Source organism: Convolutriloba macropyga, chromosome 7, assembly GCF_964194025.1.
Source record: "Convolutriloba macropyga chromosome 7, txConMacr16.3, whole genome shotgun sequence".
Classification (NCBI taxonomy): domain Eukaryota; kingdom Metazoa; phylum Xenacoelomorpha; order Acoela; family Convolutidae; genus Convolutriloba; species Convolutriloba macropyga.
In genome coordinates this window covers 53911329-53933063 of record NC_134474.1, presented here as the reverse complement: position 1 = coordinate 53933063, position 21735 = coordinate 53911329, and the positions used below count along the sequence as shown (strand labels likewise).

General features: G+C 35.5%; 2 protein-coding genes across 2 annotated transcripts in view; both read left to right on the top strand.

Moving 5' to 3' along the window:
• LOC142343160 (sodium-dependent lysophosphatidylcholine symporter 1-like) overlaps nucleotides 1-3848 on the top strand; it is a 35463-nt gene extending 31615 nt beyond the window's left edge. The window contains exon 10 of the mRNA XM_075394855.1: nucleotides 1683-3848. Coding sequence (XP_075250970.1) covers nucleotides 1683-1908 — 226 coding nt within the window. The 3' untranslated portion in view covers nucleotides 1909-3848. The remainder of the gene's footprint in view (nucleotides 1-1682) is intronic.
• A 194-nt stretch (nucleotides 3849-4042) lies between these two features.
• The window catches only part of LOC142342368 (uncharacterized), a 69863-nt gene continuing 52170 nt past the window's right edge, over nucleotides 4043-21735 (top strand). The window contains exon 1 of the mRNA XM_075393669.1: nucleotides 4043-4147. Within this exon, the coding sequence (XP_075249784.1) occupies nucleotides 4091-4147 (57 nt within the window). The 5' untranslated portion in view covers nucleotides 4043-4090. The remainder of the gene's footprint in view (nucleotides 4148-21735) is intronic.

Here is a 21735-nt window from a genome sequence, read left to right as displayed (position 1 = left end):
GCGCTACGGCTTTGAAGCGATATCGTTTCGATTAACGACTAGCGACTTTTCCGATGGTATGTATTAATCTTCGCTATTGCTGAGATCCCGTTATTGTGTCTATATTATGCGGGTGTGATGAAAATTTGATACGGTGGGACATTCCCTCCTTTATACAAGGGGTTGTTAGGCACAACTGAGTAACTACAAAATTAGTAACTACAAAATTTTTTCGCAAATATGGCTCATTGTTTCAAGATCAAGCCAATTTTTCAGCCGTTGCATTAATATCAAGTCAAATATCACTGAAGGTGATGCGAAACTAGACACTGGATTTTCAGAATCAAGATTTAGTAAAAAGCTACTTCAATGTGGAAATTTTTAACCCACTGCGAAAACGTTGTCTTGAAATCGCTTGGCCTAAAATTATCACAAAACTATTAAAAAGAATGAATACGAAGAGTATTTGAAATCAATACAGCCGATCTTTGTTTACTAGTCTTTGTATAATCAGGTAGAGCTAAAATTTAAAAAATGGGAATTAGTTATGCTGACGATCTTACTGCGAAGAAAAGGCAGATTTGCCCTTCCAAGGAGCTATCCTTTGCATCCGAGGCTATAGGATGCTATGGTGGCGGAAATAGTTTAGGCTTCAGTAGGAGCTGTTGTCGAAAAAGGGATGTTGTTTGTTTAATTCGTCACCTTGTGCCTTTGTAGTATACTTGCTGTTTAATTGCTCTCAACGAAGTTTGTAGCAATTATATTAGTCCTGTTCTTTTTAATGCAATTTTTTGTTTGACCGATTTTTCGTCCTCGAAAATCGGGATAAACAGGTAGCGCTCGGAGGGCATGAAATGCTTTTAGAGATCTAAGCCCTATTGTAGTCTAAGAATGCGATTCAACAAAACTTGTAGGAGACAATTATGGTGTGAAGGCGGTTCTTAATCTTAAAAGTTTGACACCCCTCAGTCACCCCACTCCCCCTCAGTCAACACCCCTATTGTCCTCCCTCCTCGACCTGTGGATTTGAACTCCCCTCTCATCTAGCCTTTGCAACCCTACCCCCATCGCTTGACTCCCCCCCCCCCCACACACACACACACACACACACACCGGTCACCCCCTAATGCTAGTATCCCTAAGCCCCAGCTGGCTGCTACCGACGCCAACCGCTCGCTGGTCTTTGGAGAGCAGTTCGCCCGACGTTAGTCGGTTATTTTTATCCTTTGCCTCTATAATGTATATTTTTATTCTATTGATAGTTCAAAAATGCTAAATGCTTTTCAAGTCTTAGAGGCGGGAAGAGCACTGTCCAGTCACTGTATTCTTGGTTTTTGGTTTCGTTGTGTGGATCTTTTGTTTTACATTTGTTCACGAGATCAGCTGAGAAAAATTTCCCGTTAACGGCGTTTGTGCTCGAGATAAGATTTTTTATTTATTCATGACTTACATTTCTCAACAAGATGACTTCTGCACTATAAAGACATAAGTTAAAGTGAAATTATTTAGAATATCAAGCAGTCAGTCGCTGCGATGCTACTGATGAAACCAATTATAATTATTTTGGTAATCGAAAACCAGTTGCACAAAAGGTGTTACGTTTTTCACAGTTATGAAGAATCAAATTAGTAGACATTTCACTGCTCTCGAAAAGGGCCGTGTTTCATTTTGAGAGCCATGTAGTGTTGTTTTGTTTTGAACAGGAAGGAAGCGAACGAGGAGAAATTCCAGGAGTCGAGCAGTGAAGACAGCTTGCCAAAGTCGAACAACAGCTCTCTCAAAGGAGAAGTCACTCTTGTCGCTTACAAGCCTAAAAAGGAATCTCCTCCTCGTACCCGTCGAGAGGATTCTTCAGTCATTGGAACTGTTGAGTCTTATGGTGACACGAAGCATGTAAAGCAGGACGCAGTTGAACTGTCTCACGCCTAATCAGGGTCTGTTTCCTCCCTCCACGTTACGTGTACATTCGACGTTTTTAGCTGCCTATAATGAAGCCGAAACTGGGTCGTAGAATCGTGTCAATTCATAAAAATGGGTGTCAAGTAGTATTCAAATGTTGCATAATTAAGATACTTAATGGCACTCCGATTTCCGATTCTTTTTTCTGCAATATAAAGGAAATCCGCATTATGGGCAATATTAATGAACTGTTGACTTAATGGACAGATATGATTGAACAGCTAAAGTTGTAGATACAATGATAAGCAACACTTAAATTAAGCTATAGCAACCGCTTTCTACGGATCAAGTTTGGAGTTCTCTTATTGGCAGACTAAAAAACTGGAGTAGCAGTTACAGATAGAGAAGGAAACAGATTCACCAATCAGTTTGAAAAGAGCTATAATTCTCACTATACAGGGAACTAATGAATCTTGTCAAGTTCTTGAAGCCATGCACGAACTCTGTTGGAGTTTATACGAAATGAGTTACAAAATTATCCTGCATATTTTCATTAGAATGAAAAATTGCTTGTTTAATCAATTTTGGTACATCATCCTATTGTTCTAGTTCGTTTGATTGATGAATTAGTGTGAGCAATAACAATCATCATGAATCGTTGCACTACATTTTAGTATAATAGCCTCTTGTAAGTATGGTCTCTTCACTGCGACATAGATTGTTGTACTTCTGTAGTTTTGTGAAGCTTTGTTTTAGCTGCTTATGATCTGATTTGCAATACTAAGTTTCATCATTTTTCAAGCTTGTTAATAGCATAAATATTAGACACACATTTAGTAGAATGTAGTTTGTTATATCTTGCTGTATGGTCACATTTGTTTTACATTTATGCTGAAGATTCTTTCTATCATGGTGTATTTACAATTTACTTCTGCAGACAATAATTAGAGCCGTCTCTCAGTCATCTAACATTTTGTGCTTTTCATGTTTTCCCATTTCCTGTGAGACAACTTTTCTAACTAGTTATGAACCTTGACCTGTTTGTGAACAAAGTAACCTAAATTGCGAATGTTCTAAACAGTTACGAAGCTAATTTAAGAGTTGTCGGGGGTTAATCTAAGCCAACTAGCTCTGTCCAATTCGACATTGGTTACAGTGGACAAACTATTGCAGTTTCTTTAAAGCACTTTCAAATTAAAATGGGTGTTGCTAAAGTTTTCATTTTCTCATTTTGGTCATGTCTTTAACTTGATAAATTGATAGTGCAGATGACATGTAATTAAAAAGTTCTGCATAATAATTAAATTGAATTATTACCATAGCTCATAACCAACAAATCAAATGATCAGATATGTTCTAAAATTATCGAACAAAAAGATTAACTGCTGTTACATGTGAATCTGAAGTGAGAGGTTGTGACTTTGAAACTATTTGAATGACTTTCAGTGACCCAAATGAAAGCAAATAAACAATTTATACCATGTGCTAGTCTGTGTAAATATGCATTGCGAGTTTTCATGGTCTGAAAATAAACCAATTGCCATGATATTAACTGGTGGTAACTAAGTGCTTAGTTTGCTACCATTTTCAAATCCATGTAATGTTTTGAACGACTTCCTTTGAGAAAAGTTGCCCTTATTGATTTAATTTTGTGCATAATTTAAGCTGTATAGTGAGCATAAGTTTTGTTTGTGTATGAAATATGATGTCCTATTTTTCATGTTCGCCCGTTTTGCTCGATTAATTAATTGGCAGTGCCAAGCCTTGTTCCGATGCGATTTAAGATTCCTGTATTTATATGGCTATGTCTATGAATTCTGTATTTTTATAGGGAGCTATGATAGGTTTAGTATTTGGGAAAGTTGATAATTATTATGATGAATTGTTTCTTTAAATGCAAACTAAAATTTCCGTGAAAATATGAATTATTTTCTGAATGATGAACGATATATTGAATTTTTCTCATATTATTATTAGTTTTTACTAAAACGATTGCAGTAGTGGATAAGGAGACAGGCCGACTATACATACTGTTGCGGACCACGACTAAAAGGTGTTTAATCCGTTTCTTGTGGAATTGTAATATTTGACAGCGTTGACTAAATGCGGTAAACAAATATTAAAAAGATCTCTAAATTTGTCTAATTTGAAAAGAACGCAAATAGTGAGGAAAAGGCCGCCAAATATAGCTGGTCACTGAACGGCGCCGCAAATGTTGTTTCTGAAAGGCGTTCTGCTCCTGTTTCTCTCCAAATTATTCTGTGTAGAGGTAAGATTTATTGTTTATTCAGTTGATTACACGTTGTTTAGGAATTAAGGCTAGCCCAGTTGTTCGAAATGCTGAGTTCTCGTCACTGATTCGTGTTTCGAACCACTGCTTTTCATCAATGATTATAGTTCGATATTACTCTCTTTAAGAATAAAGCAATCATTCTTAAATTTATAAGGTATTAAATGAAGATGAGTCGTGGATTGATTACGATATAGATAGTTAAATGATAAATTTTAATTGGTCTCGGTTGAAGTTCTTAAGAAATTTTTGGAATCTAGTTTTTTTTCTTACCAGCTTAGCTTTGGAACTTCATGATTTAATGTTCAGATGCGTGATTTTTCCCGGTCCAAACATCTAAGTAATGCTCAAGCTTGCCTGAACGGAGTAGAAAGTAATGTGAAGAAAATGTTCTGAAAAATAGCGACAAAAACGGGTGAAGATTGTATTTTATTGAGCTTTGATAAAACACGCGATAAAACAAGTTAAAACACGTGATAAAACAAGTGAAAACAAAAAGATTGACCAGCATATTTGTCCCAATGCCCATATTTCTATGGTGGCTTGGCACTTATTGTACCCTGGCTTTTTAATTGCTCTCAAACGAAGTTTGGAGCTGCTCCATTAGTCCTGATGGTTTTTTGTAATTTTTGCACTACCATTTTTCCTTCTGATCGTTTTGTCTGACCAGGAAGCAAAGAAAACAAGCGCAATTCAGTCGGTTTTGACCTTCACATTTATGTTCTAAAAGCACGCGTTTTTTTAGCAGAAGCCTACAAAAAGAACATCGATTTGAACAATATCCTTAACTAGATTACATCATCATTGCATTTTACAGAATTTAATTGTTTTTTTTCTTCTTACTTATTTGTGGTGCAGATGGACGCAACATCTTCAAACTGCGATGAGGGTCTCGTGAGTAGCAATTCCGAAAAGTTGAGCGAATTAACCAAGGAGGTTCGTTTTTTGCGCTCAAAAACCGAACAACAAGAGCAAGAAATTGCTAAACTGCGGGAAAATAAAAAAAACATGAACGATCGCCTGCGGTGTCAGGAACGGTATTCCAGAAAAGATTGTGCTGATTTCCAATCCCCCATTTGAAGCAAGGAATAGTGCAGACGTCACCCGAGACACTTTGAAATTTTTTCAAAATTTTCTTGGTATGAAAATAGACTATAATCGGATAAAAGCTTGCCACCTATTACCCGGTAACAATGCCAAAACAACTTCCACTGTTATCTGTAAGTTCATATTCTACCAGGACAAAATTGATGTGTACAAAAACGCAGGAGCCTACGAAACAAAAAAAAACTTGATGAACAAGCTAAATATATACATGTACGAATCGCTGCCTGAATGTGAACAGGAAATACGAAACGAGGCACACAAGCGAGACATGATTACGAGCACCAACAATTGTGTTGTCTCAGTTTTGGTTCATGATGGAAACGAAAAAACTAAGTTGGTCAAAGTACAAGAAGTTGAAGAGTTGGACAACTTAGATGCCGTCAAAAAAAGACAAGCAATTGAACGCAACAGCGTCGAAAAACTGTCGCCACATAACAAACGCCACTGCTTCGGTAGAGAGTAAAGGAACTAAGACAAACTTAATGCTTAGCTCAACCTTTTGGTTTTGATTGACTTCAAAGAACTTTCGATTATTTTTCTGTTCAAAAATAAATTGATTTCTCACGGGAAGATAAATACATTTGGTAGGAACAAAGCACAAATAGCTAAATCTAGCTGTATATTGACAAAAAAAACTTTTTTTAGGTTTCTAGGAACCTACCAGTGATCTCCGCTGGTGCCTTTCAACCTAGTTGCGATCTCCGCAACCTGCACAGGTTGGAAGAAGGGGAGTTGAAGCCTACAGAAAAATAAAAACTCTGCGATCTCCGCGGAACTATTAAAGCAACTAGGAACACTCTAAAAACTATCCAAAATTTGTAGTTTTGTTCAAAACTTTTGTTTCACATTTTTTATCTTGCAGTTTTCCAAATTTCCTTTTTTGATTTTTTTTGTTTTGTTATGTTTTTTTGTTTTCTTTTTTTAACAGTCATGCGCTGTTAGGATGAGATGCTGATAAAAACCAGTAAGGCATAATGTCAAAAACGCAGACAAAAGAACATATGGAGGTTTCAGAAAACAAGGACACTTCAGTTAAAACGGCAAAGGAGTGGATACTTCTTCAAAACATTCGTTCCATAAAAAAATTTTTGATGAATTCAAAGTTTTTATTAGTCAGACAGAGGTTGAGCCATTGGCAATCTGCCTAACTGAAACTTGGTTAAAAAATAGCTTTGAAAGCGATTGTTTTTCTCTGCAGAACTACCTCAAGATAGAAATATCCAACAGAAAAAAAGAGGTGGTGTTGGCATTTTTGTACACAAAAAAGCGACAAAGAAAAGAATTGCATCAGTTGATACAAGCAGTCTGCAAGCTATTAGTTTGGAGATTAACTTTTCCGATAAAACACACTTAGTGACTTTTATATACATTCCGCCCAATGCTACAAAAGCAGAAACCTTTGAAAAAGTTTTTTCCTATATTGATCAAATAAGTATGACACCCGACACTCTACATATCGTGTGTGGCGATCTAAATGTTAATTTTTTGAAGAAATCGGCAAAATCGACCCTAATAATAAACCAAATGGAAATGGATGCTTTGGCTCTTGTAGACCCTCAAACAGCAACCAACAAAAAATGTAATGATGTTTTTTCACAAAATTCAAATCAAAAAGTTTTGTTGAAAAAACCAAAATCAGCTATCATTACACGGTGGGACTAGAGCTTGTAAAAAGAGAGAAAAGTTTTGAAAGTGTTCAAGTACTGAGAAGAAACTGGAATAAACTAGACAATGATCATCTCCTCCTTGAGCTCAATTCTTTTCTCCAGAAAAAATTTGAATCAGTGAGCGGCCAATTACTAACAAGTGATACCAACCGGTGCGCAGAAATCGTACATGAGAAACTGGTTGAGGCACTCATTACTTTTTTACCTCTAAAGCCATCAAAACAAGGCGCCAAGAAAGATTGGATTGACAGAGAAGTAAAAAAAATGCTCAGCTAAAAAAAGCCAACTCTGGAAGCGTTACTTAACAACAAAATCCCAAAGTGATATAGAAGTGTTCGAAAAACATTCCAAATTGTTGAGGAAAAAAATAAGAGGAAAATGTCAGAGTTTTATGAAAAGCAAATAATGAAGCTGGAAACAGAAACAGGAAATTTTTTCAGTTTGTTAACGAAGTAGTCAATATCAATGGAGATGAAAAAACAGTAGAAAAGAACGCTGTTGATGATCTTGATAAATTCAATAATTTTTTTGCTACAATAGGAGCTAACTTAGCAAAAAAATTTTCTTCACCAAAACTGACACAGAGAGCAAAACAAATAAATTCTATGTTTTTCAGGACGATTGATGAAAAAGAAGTTACTGCCGCTATCCCTAAGACTAAGAAAAAGTACAGCACAGATTGCTATAATTTGAATTACGTCTATATCAAAGCTGTATCGGCAAGTGTTTCGCCGGTTCTGACGATGCTCTTCAACAAATGTTTTGAGGAGGGAAATTTTCCGAAGCCTTTTAAAATAGCAGCCATAACACCACTCCATAAAGAAGGAGACAAGAGCAAACCAGAGAATTACAGACCGATCTCATTGTTACCTATCATTGGCAAAATATTTGAGTTCTAATTTTTGATAGAATTAAAAACTATATAGAAAAATTCAAGATACTAAAAGCTAATCAATTTGGGTTTTGATCAAACCACAACACTACCGACGCAATTGTTTCATTGTTAGAAGATATCAGAATGAATAAACAAAATAACGCAAATGAAATCAAGGTTACTTTTCTGGACTTGAAAAAAGCATTTGATACTGTCGACCATCACATTCTCCTAGAGAAATGTTCAGATTATGGATTGAGGGGTAAAACTTTAAGCATAATAGCTTCCTTTCTGCACGACAGAACACAGGTAGTAAAACTGAAAGGAAAATCTTCAAAATCTAGACAAGTGTCGTTTGGAGTACCGCAGGGTTCCATCCTTGGACCACTGCTGTTTATTCTTTATATAAACGACATTTCATGTGACAATGAAAACAGTACAGATTATCTTTTTGCTGACGATACCACTATAAAAACCATTGGAACTCCAAAAACAATCGATAGCAAGCATCAATTGGCTCTAAACAATTTTACACACTGGCTAGAGCAAAATAAGCTCACACTAAATATCAAAAAAAAACAAAGACAATGTCTTTCAGGCAAAAGAAAGCCAGTGAAGACGGCTTTTCACTTTACGCGGAAAAAATAGAAAATGTAAACAGCTTCAAGTATTTAGGCATCATTCTAGATCACCGTTCAAGTTTTTCCGAAAATAGCAATATTATCCAGAAGAAGCTGAACCAGTTCACTGCTATGTTTTATCGTCTGAGAAAGTTCCTAAAAGTATCGCATATGATAAGAGTCTATAAGACTTATGTACAGCCAATCATACAATACGGAGTCATGGCTTATGGGTCGACGACAAAAAGCATTCTACAGCCTATTGATATCAAAGTAAACAGATTGCTTAGAATAATCTTTTTTGAGAAAAAATTTGAGTCAACTACAAAAATACGAGAAGAAAACAACATCTACAGCACACAGAGAACTCCATATTTACGAACTGCTAAAGTTGCTGATGAAATGATACGAAAAGAATGCAATGTTGAACAACTGAAAAAAGCAATCGCAGAAAAAGAGCTGATTGAAATTGATGGGATGAGAAAAACAAAAAAAACAACTTAAAGTGAGTTACCCTAAACTAAGTAATTGCTCAATCACAGTAAGGTTAAGAAAACTATGCAACTGCTTGCTTGGTTTAGATCCTACTTTTTTCAAAAGCCTGAGAAAAATGAAAGAAAAACAGGTTAAAATTTTCGCTACAAGTTTCCTTAAAAACTATGTTATTGGTTCTTTAGACATAAAAAACTATATTTTTGGCTGATTGGAACGATCGATATTTGTAAGTTGTATACTGCCGTTTAAATCCAAGAACTGTGTTTTGGTTTTATTCAAAACTTTTTTTCTAGACACATAGTAGTCCTTTTCCCTGCATAAACCCAACAAACTCTTGTTTATCTTCCTCACAAAGGCGCCTGGAAACGATCCATAGGGGTCAATGGTGTCCTTTCGGAGCGCATGCAACATTTGAAAAAAAATAAATTATGTAAATGCCCGTTTGTATCATGCGTAATCCGTAAACAGTTTATTATTATTATTATTTGACTTTTTGTCCCCTAAAACAGGATCAGGTACATCGCAGAGTTCATTAATTTCTTTAAGAGCCTTACGGCTCACTAGTCTCATACGCGGTTCACCGAGTTATGGTATAATCATTTTTAGTTCGGACGCTTTCTCACTAAATTAAAACAGCGGACATCGAACACTACCCTACAAGGAATATTAATTAATAATAAAATGATTGCTTGATTTATAAAGACTTCCAGAACCCATTTTTCAAAAAAAATTTTAATTTTTTGAAAATTTTTTACTTATGTCACATGTCCACCAAATCAGTTATCACCGCAAATGTGCTCGAGGGGTCAGTTGGCAGTTACCCACCGAAAACTTTTTATGGACAGCTATAAAACTGCTTATTATTAAAAATTTCAAAATAAGTTGCAGCATGTTAAAGTCCTCCAAACCTTCAATATTAATTAGCGAAATCTTATAAAAATCATAAGCTAGGCTGTCCAAAGAAGTAGCAAATTTTGAAACATGATTAATTTATAAAGTTCTTTCTGTGGTTTTAGGTTCTCAGGGGACAAACTTTTAAAATTTTGTTAACCATCAATCATAATTGGGAAACTAATATTCCCAAAAAACTATTGTCTCACGTTTTGTGCACGCTTCTAAATAATGTGATCAATCCACTAGAAATGATATAACAAGTTTACTTAAATTCTTGCTAAAAAGTAAACAATAGAAGCTCTGAATCAAAGTTTTAAATGAAAATTGCAAAACAAATCCGTAACTTTGCTAAATATTTTAATCTTTGATGAGGACGTACATGAACAGGATTTGCCTTTTATTTAGCTTAGAATTATGGAAAAAAGCTAAAATAGAAAGGATTAAAATAAAAATTAAGAACTTGATTGACAGCTTTTTGTCTAGTGGTCCAAATTGGACTGCGTATTCAGCATAATTGATGATCTTATTGAAAATACTGACCAGGTATTCAATTATGACTCAATTTATCTCTTTTAGTAATTTGTTTTTAAAACTCAAGGGGTACTCACTGCTTTTTACCAATGAGACGGCTTTAATTTCAAAACTAGTCTGCTTTGTTTTACTCTTAGTAAAATTGAGTTGGTAACGGAATGCACATATTTTCCACCACCCAATCGATTGATATTGATTGTTAGTGACAGCCCAAAATGGAAAAAAATCATAGAGTATTTCCGAACAACTGTTTTTGTTCATCTTTTAAACTGCAGAAAAATTTTTGCTACTAATATACGAAAATCTGAAAAAAATATGTCTTCAAGGGTCATTTTACCTAGAAAAATTTTTATAATCTTTATTCGCGTTCAGTCATTACTTTTCGGCATCTCTTATTGGTTGTATTGTTGTTGTTTTGTTAATTTTGCGTCTACTTTTGTTTGCCAAAATTGATTGTTTTTTCTTTAGTGATCCAAAATCTTTGAGGTTTTTCTCATCATGTTTTATTTAGAAATAGCATCATCAAAATCTCGTCTTTTAAAGTAGCCTTATTAACTTATCTGCTGTATGTCACAAGATTTGAATATCCATGATAAAGATATGTTGATATCTAGTAGTTTATCTCAAGTAGCCAATTATAACTTGTCAAGGCATTCCTTTTTGGCTGTTGTACTAGTCTTCAATCCTAATTTACTATTTCAAATCCCAGACAACGTTTCATTTTTAGAATTTAAACTTAGAGCTCAGTCACTACAAACACATGAATTTTTGTATCGCTACTGAAGTTTGAAAATATAAAGTATAATTTTGTCCTCAGGTCTGTGTAACCCTTTTCTTTTTTGATTGAAGGTCTTTCTGATTGTTTGCTCTTTGGGGAAAAAGTCATCAGCTTCGCTAGGTTTCTTGGAAAAAATGAAGCCTCTACATAAAACAAGTTTGCGTTTATGTTATACAAAAAAAGATGTTGTAGGTGGAATTTCTCAATTGTGAATTTGTCTATTTTAGGTGACTTTTAAACGACTGCAAGAATAACTATCTTGATCTGTTCGATTAAATTTTGTTGTTAGGATTTATTATCGTGGTTTCGCCTTATCCTGAATATTGAAGATTTGTAATCAGTTTTTGGTGGCAAAGCCATAACACCAGCTCATTACCGGACGATTGAAAATTATCAAAATGTTCAAGAATTCACTGGTGAAATCTGTTTTCGAAACTGCTATCGTTACGGACTTGAGAATAATGTGTACAACATTTAATTGTTCTGATAACTTCTCCAACTGTTGTTTCCAATTCCTGAATTCTAAATTGCTGGTATGGTGGTACATAATTTCTTTTTGTTCTTTAAATTTTTTTATGCGCTTTGAAAACTTAAATGCATTACGCATAAGAAAATCTTAAGCTTAAAACGGAAAAAAACGTTCATCAAAAGTTAGATGAGGTTATCTTTTCGTATTTCAAATGACGTGTTATATTAGGTCTGCATTTGTGGAAGAAGTCACCATGCACACAAGTTGTAAATTTGCCGATAATTGAAGATCAAAGTGTTAATTACAAGAATGTTTCTCTGTCTCTCTGAACAAGCTTAAATGGATATATATATATGTTGTGAAGCTATTTTGACAACTTTTACTCGGGTAACTGTTTTCGCGTTTTATCTATAAAACGGACAAGTCTGCTTACTGGGCGTATGTGCAGTCCTTATATAGACAACTACTATGATTTTGTCATTTCAATTGAGTATTTGTGTCTTTTTTGCAAGTTCATATAGCAATGAAGGCGTGTTGTCTTACTTTGTGATAACAATGTCGATGACGGTGTACTCTTATTTCTTATCCTGCAGTTTTCGTTGTTGCCAAAATTTTCAATAGTCCACAGACCACTTTTTTTAAAAGTTGTCTGACAATGCTGTTGATACTTTTTGACTTGCTTAGTGCTCTCTTTTCTTCTCAAGTTGGCTCAATTAATGCTGTTATTGAATGTCTAATGAGAAAATGAGCTGCTGTTATAGCTTGCGTATCATTGACATCACTAGAAGTGGCTGCTAATATGCAAGAAATGAGAGTACTCAAGAGAAAATTTCGTTTTTCACACATTCCTTTGAAAGTGCCTCTCCATGAACTTACCAGCCACTTCCCAATTACTATAAAACGAGGGGTCCGTGGAAGAATTTCTAAACAAGACAGTTAATATGCTGTCCAGCAGTGAAAGCAGTGACAATTTCTTTGAACTCTCTGTCCACCAACAACTTCCGAAATATGAGTTATGAGTTATAATCAAAAAGATTCCGTGAGTTGATGCTGCAAAACATTTCGGCCAAGCTTCTTAGAGCTGAAAAACATTTTACGGTATCCAGAAAACCCTTTTACCCTTTTTAGTTAAGATTGGTAGTGATTACATATGGCCTTTGTGCTGAAATGTACCAAAAAGGTGACGTATGTCTTCTGCAATTTTCCGCTGCTGTCGTACGTGCTCAAAGGTCCACAGCTGTCCAAAAGGGTGTGCGTGAAATGTATCTGTTGGTAGAAGTCCTATTTGTAGCCGAGAACTTGGGCGTTGTATCTAGTGCAATGTTTGCAGTTGTGATTAACTTTCTCACAGGTGGTAGTCTTCAGTGTATGCAATCTGTGATTTATGTCAATCGTGGCGCTACTTGTAGGTTGCTGTCATGAGCTATTATCCGAGGTACTGTGATGGCGGAAGTCCTATTTTTTAATATAAAAAATTTATTGTCTACAATGTATCGCGAGTTCACCTGTCGTCTGCCCAATCAAGCAATTTTTTAGTCTAGATCAGAGAGAGGAAGAAAGTTGAAAATCTGCCCTGTTTCGAAAATAGTTTTATTCAGCGTGATGTGGAATTGCTGATTATGCTACGCTTTTTCTATACATGCACCAATACTTATTCAAATGATTGAAACCTATTGGCTTGTCCAGGCTAGGTGATCAAACTTGCTGATGTTACCTATCTGAAATTTTCCATTCCTACATTACTGAACCTTTCAGCCTTAGCTACCTCAACCTACCGACATTATCCAGCAGAACCCTAAAAAAGTTATCTTCCACGTCTTGAATCTTACCAAAATTACCTAACTTGTCTTTATCTGTTTTTATGTTACCTGATTTCTTCGTGTACATTTGCTTAGTTGCAACTAGTCTAAGGCAATCAAAATTTTGTGAGTTGCTATTGCCTTTTCCTTCTTCCACTGACGGGGACAATTAACTCGGCAAAAAAAGTTGTTGAATGAAACTGTATGAGGCGATACATCCCAGATATAGATCTGAGGAGGTGAATTGATGAGATAACAAATAGGTGCTGTTGTAGCTTCATTCATCTTCTGCTGACCTCCTCTGGAGAGGGTTTCATTTTCTGTGAACCGCATTGGGCGTCGGATTGTTTAGGCTGAGTTCTGATGGCAGTATTTTTTTGTTCCTGTTGTTTAGCCTTCTCAAAGATTTTTTGATTTACGAAAATTGATACCAATTTTCCAAGAAAGAATGTCCGATTAATGCGCTCAACTATTGAATTGCACACCGGAGCCACAGTGATTGTCATTTGCTGTGTCTTTTTGCACTTCGTCTTCCAATGCTGGCTGATGTTCCTCAATTATCTCAGCCTATCACGTCCATATCACCAAAACCTTTGTTGGGCTAAATTTGTGGCTGAGAATTCTCTCGATGTAAAAATAGCAGGATTGTCCTCCGTTCGCCTAAAGTTCCAGTTAATCATGTGAATGATGTCCTGAATTTTTGCAGCACTGTTGGCAACAAACGCTTACTTTTTTGAAATTTCTTGTGTTACCGTTGAATCTGTCTAAGTGTAATCTTTTGCTATTGGGAAACGCTTATCACTCAAAGCTGATGATACCGCTTCTATCAAACTTGCTCCTAGAAATAGTTCGCACGCATAGTTTCAATTGGGATGCGCACAAACTCCTGAGAAGGGCAAACTTGTTCATTGCTGTCAACATATTTTTGTCAACGGAACTGTCGAGACCTTTTTGCCTGTACAAAACTCTGTGTAGGTTGTTATTAATAAATTAGAGAAGACGTGAAGGTTGAGTCTAAATATCTTATTGAAACAAACTTTTTTTTAGGAAATAAGATACTTTCTAGAACGTTCTGTTAAACTCTGACTCGGTGTTACTGCTGTTGAAAAACTTTTGATAAGACCATGCAAGTCAATCTATCCAAAGCAGTCGCACAAAAGACATCAAATGTATTTTTTCTGGCAAAAAGCATTCCAATGGATCAAAAATCTGGACAACTTCCCGTATAGCAATCTAAAAATTAGCCAATAAAGTTTCCTGCTTGTTTGATGTTGTATTGTTGTCCGCAATCACTATAGAGCAAAGATGATCTGGGTTTGGTTTCCACTTGATTCCTAAATCTTTCTTAGTGTATTTTCCACTTTCTGTTGTCATCTAATCAGCTGTTTTTTGATTCTTTGCTTTAGTCGTTCCACGAATTCTGGTATGCTATAATTTCTGTTTCGAATATCAGATTTTGCCTGTGAAAAATCTGCTATATTTCAGTCCTACAGTTTCATGTCATTTTCCAGCTCCTGTCAACAAGGGGTTGTCGTACATATCTGTCATGATTCTCAAGTGTAAAAGTTTGTTAGCATTTGCCTCTGCTAAAGTCTGCAATATGCGAACTGAGGGAACGGCTGATGATGCTATTACTTACGTTGCAATTTGCCCTTGATTCTTTTTTTAAATATGTTGAGTTTGGGCTCTTAAAAGTAATCGTTGCTATCCTTTATCTTTGGTGTCCAATTAAAATAGTTAGTGATTTTTTGCAATGTCCAGGAAGGGGCCACAAGATGGAGAAGAAAACGGTAAAGAATGCTGAATAGATGTTTTTAAAGCCCGGGTCCCACAATCAGGCGGTTGATAAAAGATTTCCGCTCCAGCTCTTTGCTGAACCATCAAGGTCTACACGCAATGTGGCTATTGTAATTGAAAATTTGAAAACAAAAAGATTGTTGTGATATGAGTTTTCCTCTGTTCGTTGTATCAATTCATTAGCGGGTACTTCTTCCTTCTGATTGCGGCCTGTGAGTTCATTGATATATCCGTTTTATCGCGTGCACAGGTCCGCTGATTGTTGAAGTCGGTGTAAAAGACTTCTAGGTCTTCATCGTGCCAGCTTTTCTAAATCCCCTAACTATATATTTTCTTGAATTTTAGTTTTAGTATGAAGTTTTCTTTCGGGGTTTCTTCGTGTTCCACGTGAGGTGATATTTGAACTTCTTTTCTTCACCAGCCGATGTTTAGCTACAATTACTTCGTCTATTTCCCAAAAACACTGCAAACTCATCTCAGAAAAAAAAAGTTTTTCAAACCTGAAGAACTGGAAGTCAGCATTTTTTATGTTCAATTGCTCCTACTGAGAATCGATTAGTAATGGAGATATTTGGTTCTTTGATTCGGCTGTTGCCAAGCATTAGTGTCAAGCTCTGATGACGAGATTTGCGTGAGCAGCTTTATAAAACTTAAAAACGCCCAATAGTATTTTCCAACTGTCTCCAATTTATCTCTGCTGTCTGTGTTCACTTTTGACAAAATTGACTTTTCACTAACGCTGGCTGTTTTGGTTTTTGATGGAAGCTAATTTAATGATTGATTGCTGCTGTTATCTTTCAGCCTTCCGCATTTAATATATTCTGTTCCTTTGCCTGAGACTGCAACTGCTTCTATTCCCGCCGCTAGCTGGAAAGCTGCCCTGACTCTTGTTTCCTCGATGGAACAATCCGTTATTTTTATTGCATCTTAGTGGCATGAATGATCTTTGCAAGTTTCTGCTCGTTGTCTGATTGCGTAATCATTTAAAAGAGTCCTTTTATTTTAATCAGCTACGTTCTCTCTTAGACACGAAATTTTGAATACACCACATTTGAAAAAAATTGATCTTCGTCTTCACAACATTTGCATTGCTAATCCGCGGTGGTCAAATAGTGATGAAGTTGTCACCGTGGTTGGTTCTTTTTGCGAGTGCTTTTTATGGTGTTGGCACTGTTGCTCCGCACAGTTGCTTGGTGCTGCTGACACCAGGGCTGGAATAAGCTGCTGCAAAAGTTTGAGTTTCTTCATATGTTTGCGAATTTTTGCATTTCGATAAAAGTACTCAAAATTCCCGGATTTCCGAGGGCAGTTTTTTGCAATCAGGCAGACAAAAAAGGCAGAATCGTGGTGCTCAACGGGTTGTCCCTTTTCCAAAGAGAAAGTCTGCTTACTTCCATTGTGTCGGCGAGTTTTCATAGATGAATTGCATTTTTCGAATTGTCATCGATGATGGTGATTAAAGTTATCGTTTTTGAAGAACTTCGTTCCACGATTGAATTCAGTTACTGTAATCTTAAGGTGTTTGTCAAGTGGTTTTTTTCTGTTACGGCTATCGGGAAAAGAGTGTAGATCGAGATCAAGTCTATGTAGTTTCCGGAAAAACTGGGCTGTTCGATTGATGATTGGGCAGTTTTGAAAATGGGCAGTTTTGAATGTATGCATATTACTAAAGGTTGAGGTGCTTCAAATTTGGAATGCGTTTTCTCGTGACGAACATCTTGTCGTTTTTTCTCTGAACAAATCGATGAACCAAATTGATGTTTTGGCATGTATTGTCATCATACTCTTTTGTCGCCATTATTTCATTATCCAAGTTAGTGGAGTCCAACGAGACTGAATATTTTAGTTTTGCTGAGATAGGAATGCTTGTTTCGTTTTCTGCTATTCATATTATTGTTTTCTTGAATGATAATTTTAATTTAAAATTCCTTCCAGGGTTTCGTCGTGTTTTACAGGAAATGAAATTTGGTCTTTTTTTCTTCATCAGTATGAAGTTTAGCTACAGTCACATCCTTAATTTCCTGACAACGCTTCGGAATGGTTTTAGAAAAATAAACAAAGCTTTTTAAATCCTGGATAACTGGAAATCTGCACTTTTTCATGGCCAATGGCTTTCACTGAGAGTTGATAAGTAACATAGATATTTGATTCTTTCGTCGGCAGTTACAGTTATCGCAAGAATTTTTAGAACCTGAAACAATCTGAAAAGTTTCCGAAAAATTTGGGCTGTTCGATTGTTCGTTACTCGATTTTGTGCATACTACTCGAAGTTCTGGTGCTTCCAATTACCAATGAGTTTCTTTTGACGATTATCATGTCGTTTTTCTCTGAACAAATCGATGTTTTGGCATGTATTGTCATCATAGTCTTTTGTCGCCTTTATTTCATTATCCAAGTTGATGGAGTCCAACGAGACTGAATGTTTTAGTTTTGCTGAGATAGGAACGCTTGTTTCGTTTTCTGCAATTCATATTATTGTTTTCTTGAATGATAATTTTAATTTGAAATTCCTTCCAGGGTTTCGTCGTGTTTTACAGGGAATGATATTTGGTCATTTTTTTCTTCATCAGTATGAAGTTTAGCTACAGTCACATCCTTAATTTCCTGACAACGCTTCAAAATGGTTTTAGAAAAATAAACAACGAAGCTTGTTAAAACCTGAATAACTGGAAATCGACACTTTTCATGGCCAATAGCTTTCACTGAGAGTCGATAAGTAACATAGATATTTGATTCTTTCGTCGGCTGTTACAGTTATCGGAAGCATTTTTAGAAACTGAAACAATCTGAAAAGTTTCCGAAAAATTTGGGCTGTTCGATTGTTCGTTCTTCGATTTTGTGCATACTACTCGAAGTTCTGGTGCTTCCAATTACCAATGAGTTTCTTGTGGCGATTATCATGTCGTTTTTCTCTGAAAAAATCGATGAACCAAATCGATGTTTTGGCATGTATTGTCATCTTTCTCTTTTGTTGTCATTATTTCATTATCCAATTTGGCGGCCTCCTCGCAAAGAGACTGAATATTTTAGTTGTGCTCAGATAGGAATGCTTGTTTTGTTTTCAGCAATTCAAATTAATATTTTCTTTTAATGTTAGATCTAATTTTGACTTTTCCCTCGGGGTTTCCTCTTGTTTCACGTGAAGTGGTATTTGGACTTCTTTTCTTCATCAATACGATGTTTTGCTAGAGTCACTTCCTCTATTTCCAGAAAACGCTTCCAACTGATTTCAGAAAAAGAAACGAATAAGCTTTTAAAACCTGAATAACTGGAGGTTGGCAGTTTTTCATGTTCAATTGCCTTTACTGAGAGTCTGTTAATAACGGACATTTTTGGTTCCTTCAGTCGGCTGTTATGGCTAGCTGGAAGCAACTTTAGAACTTGATACAATCTATTTAGTTTCTGAAAAAACGGCTTTTCGATTGTTCGTATTTTTAATTTGTGGATAAAACACTAAGTTGTGAGGCTGCCAATTGCCAATGAATTTTCTTGTGACGAATATCTTGTCATAATTCTCCGAACAAATCGATGAACCAAATCGACGTTTTGGCATATCTTGTCATCCTCTTCCTTTTTCTACTTTATTTCGTTCTCCAAATTGGCTAATGTCATGCTATTCTTGCTGTGGTCTTGCTGATGTTTTTTCAGCTGTTTTGTGGCCATTATCTGTAGGTGTTGCCTTGTGTAAAGCGACAGATGACAAATAGAGGATTGTGTTTGTCCCCGTTGCAAAAATGCCACCAAATGTAACGAATTAAAACTTAATTTCAGCAGTGTTTCAGGGAGCTTAATAAGCTTAAAACACAAGTTCTCGGTGAGAACTAGATAGGATTGATTTCCCACGAGGTTTTTGGATGGTTTTTGGAAGCTTGAAAATACACATCTTGTGCTAGATAACTCTCCGGGTTCCCTTGGTTAAGTTAATCTATTTAGTTATAAAAATTGATCAATTGAAAAAAATGTGGACGGATGATATCTAGTGGAGTTTTTGTTTATTGTTTGCTCTTTTCACCTTTTAAGTTGTCAAAGGTTTTGAAAAATTAAATGGTTTGAGTGCTTAATGCTTTGACTATATTCGCCCTAACCTATTTATCAGCAGACCATTAAATGTTGTGGTGCAACACTTATTTTCGTTGATTAGACATGCTATAAACGCTTTAAGGACTTAAATGCTTATGGTTACGAAGAACTCAAGCTTTAAATGAAAAATGTTTTAATTTAAAAGCAGATGAAAACATGATTTCTTATTTCAAATGCGTGGTAATTTATTAATTATTTTTATCTCTAGTTGAAGTTGTAGAGCTCCCCAGACTTGAAGGTGAAATGGTTAATCACAGCAACAGCTGGATTAGGTTAAAATTTGTCCAGGTTTTTGTTGAGTTTTTGGCTATCTTTCAAGAGGAGTTTCTTTTGAATTTAATTTAGAAATTAAGCTACTGTTGATAGGTAAAACTATTTTGGAACGTTATCGTTACAGGCCCATGAGATGTTTTTTTTTGTTTTCTTTTTAAATTGAATCTATCTCAAAAACAAAAAATTTGCCCATAAAATAGTGCGATCAATGTTAGTTTTTGCTCAGTTCTCACTTAACTATCATTTTAATTTAGGGATCGACTGTGTCAAGATAGAAATTACAAAAATTTTCATTTAAATTGCTGGTTATGAACAACTTTTAAATTAAACAATCAAGCAAGTGACTGGAGTATACAATAGAGACTCAAGCGAAAATTGACAAATTCTGCCTGAAACATATAGCCAGGTGTTAGCGCTGTAAGGAAGTAATTATTCAAGGTGGAACTAAAAATAAGATGTGGAGTGAAATTGAACATCATTTTTCAATTCTAGTTTCCAATGTTCTGCCAATGTGATCAGTGAAAACCAACTCTTTTTCTAAACTGATTACAAAGTAGGAGCTTTATAAAATGGTTGGTTTTCGTATCTCAGCGAAATTAATTTTCCCTAACAACGATCTGCGTTTACTTTATCTTGTTTAGGATTAGCTTCGAATCACACAAAGCATTCAAAGTTATCCATTGACAAAACTTAATTTAAGTGGAAATAAAAAACTTAAATTATTTTATGTTATTTAATTACTTAAGTTATTTAATTTTAAACAATCTCGAACTCTATCTTTTCATTTCAAAGGTGTTCAGTTATTTGGATGGATTAAATCCACTGGGCTTCATTTTTTGTTGATACAGTTAATTGTTGATTTGATTTCTAGGGCAATAAATGAAATTATTAAACAAGCTCAACTAAAGATTTGAAAAAATTCTTATCAAAAGTTCTTTCTCGAATTCCCGATAACTGCTGGTCAGTTGCATTGGCGTTTATTTTTTGCTCCGACGTTTCTTCGAACCAGCTTTTCTGAATCTGGGCTTTGTGGAGCAAAAAAATATGGATCAAATTTTCAGAGAAAAATGAAGCTAACAAAAAATTTTTGTTCCCGAAAAACTATGGTTGTTGATAACAAAATGCCTTGGGAAAATGGACACAAACTGTCAAACATCTTTTTAGGTTGCTATTCTGATCGAATGTTTCCAGGTTACGTTCATGTTTAGTCGCTATGTGGTTGCAAAATAACTTTAAAGTAATCAATATTTGACATCATATTGGTCAGTAAAATAATTCTGAGAGTACTCGCCATTCTTGCTAGTTTCGTTATTTCAGTCTTGTAGTGAATGTTTCAAATACATCAAATATGCATTCGACGCCCTGGACCTTTTAAAGCAAAATTCAACGGCAAAGTCGTCTTGATTAAAACATATGTTCTTTCAATGTTTTACTATGGTTCAAATCTTTGCTTTCCTAGCAAATTGAAACTCCACCTCCTAGCGAAAATCCAAAGACGATGAGTTAAATCAATCCATGCCAAAAAGGAACCTCTGAGCACCAAAACACAAATATGACCTAACTGAGAAAAGACTTAACTTTCACAAGAGAGACAATCAAAAGCGCTTATCTTCTTGTCCCAGAGTACAACAATGCACTTTCTTTCTGATGCAGTTTTGAAATCTGGTCAGCCCCTGCGACAATTTAAAAGATAGCTTACAGAGTTTTTCGTAACAAAATAGTTTCAGAATTTTAGATGTTAATGCTGTTTTTTTTAAAGTTAAGATGCCTAAGGTAAAATGAACAAGGATGAGGCCCGGTAATGTGCGTACGGATATAATGTTCCGACCCCGCTCTTGACTAAATTGGCGACCGAAAGATGAACAGATAGACAATTTTCAAAAACATCCATTTCGTTCAGTAAACCACTAATGGCATAACATAAGGCTACGCTAGAGGACCGATAAAACTTGTTGTTAATAGGACTATTGGAAAAGACAATAACAAAAATGAAATAACAAACATTATTTACGACCAAAACTCGATGTCTATGTTTTGAAAAATCATAACAAAATCAAACTCGCATCAGATAAAACCTGAACAAACTAAAATTAACCTATACCTCAATAGAAAAGATATGGGTCCTGTCCTCAATGCGACTCGATAACAGGTTGACAGAAAGAGCAAAAAGGTGTGAAGTTCAG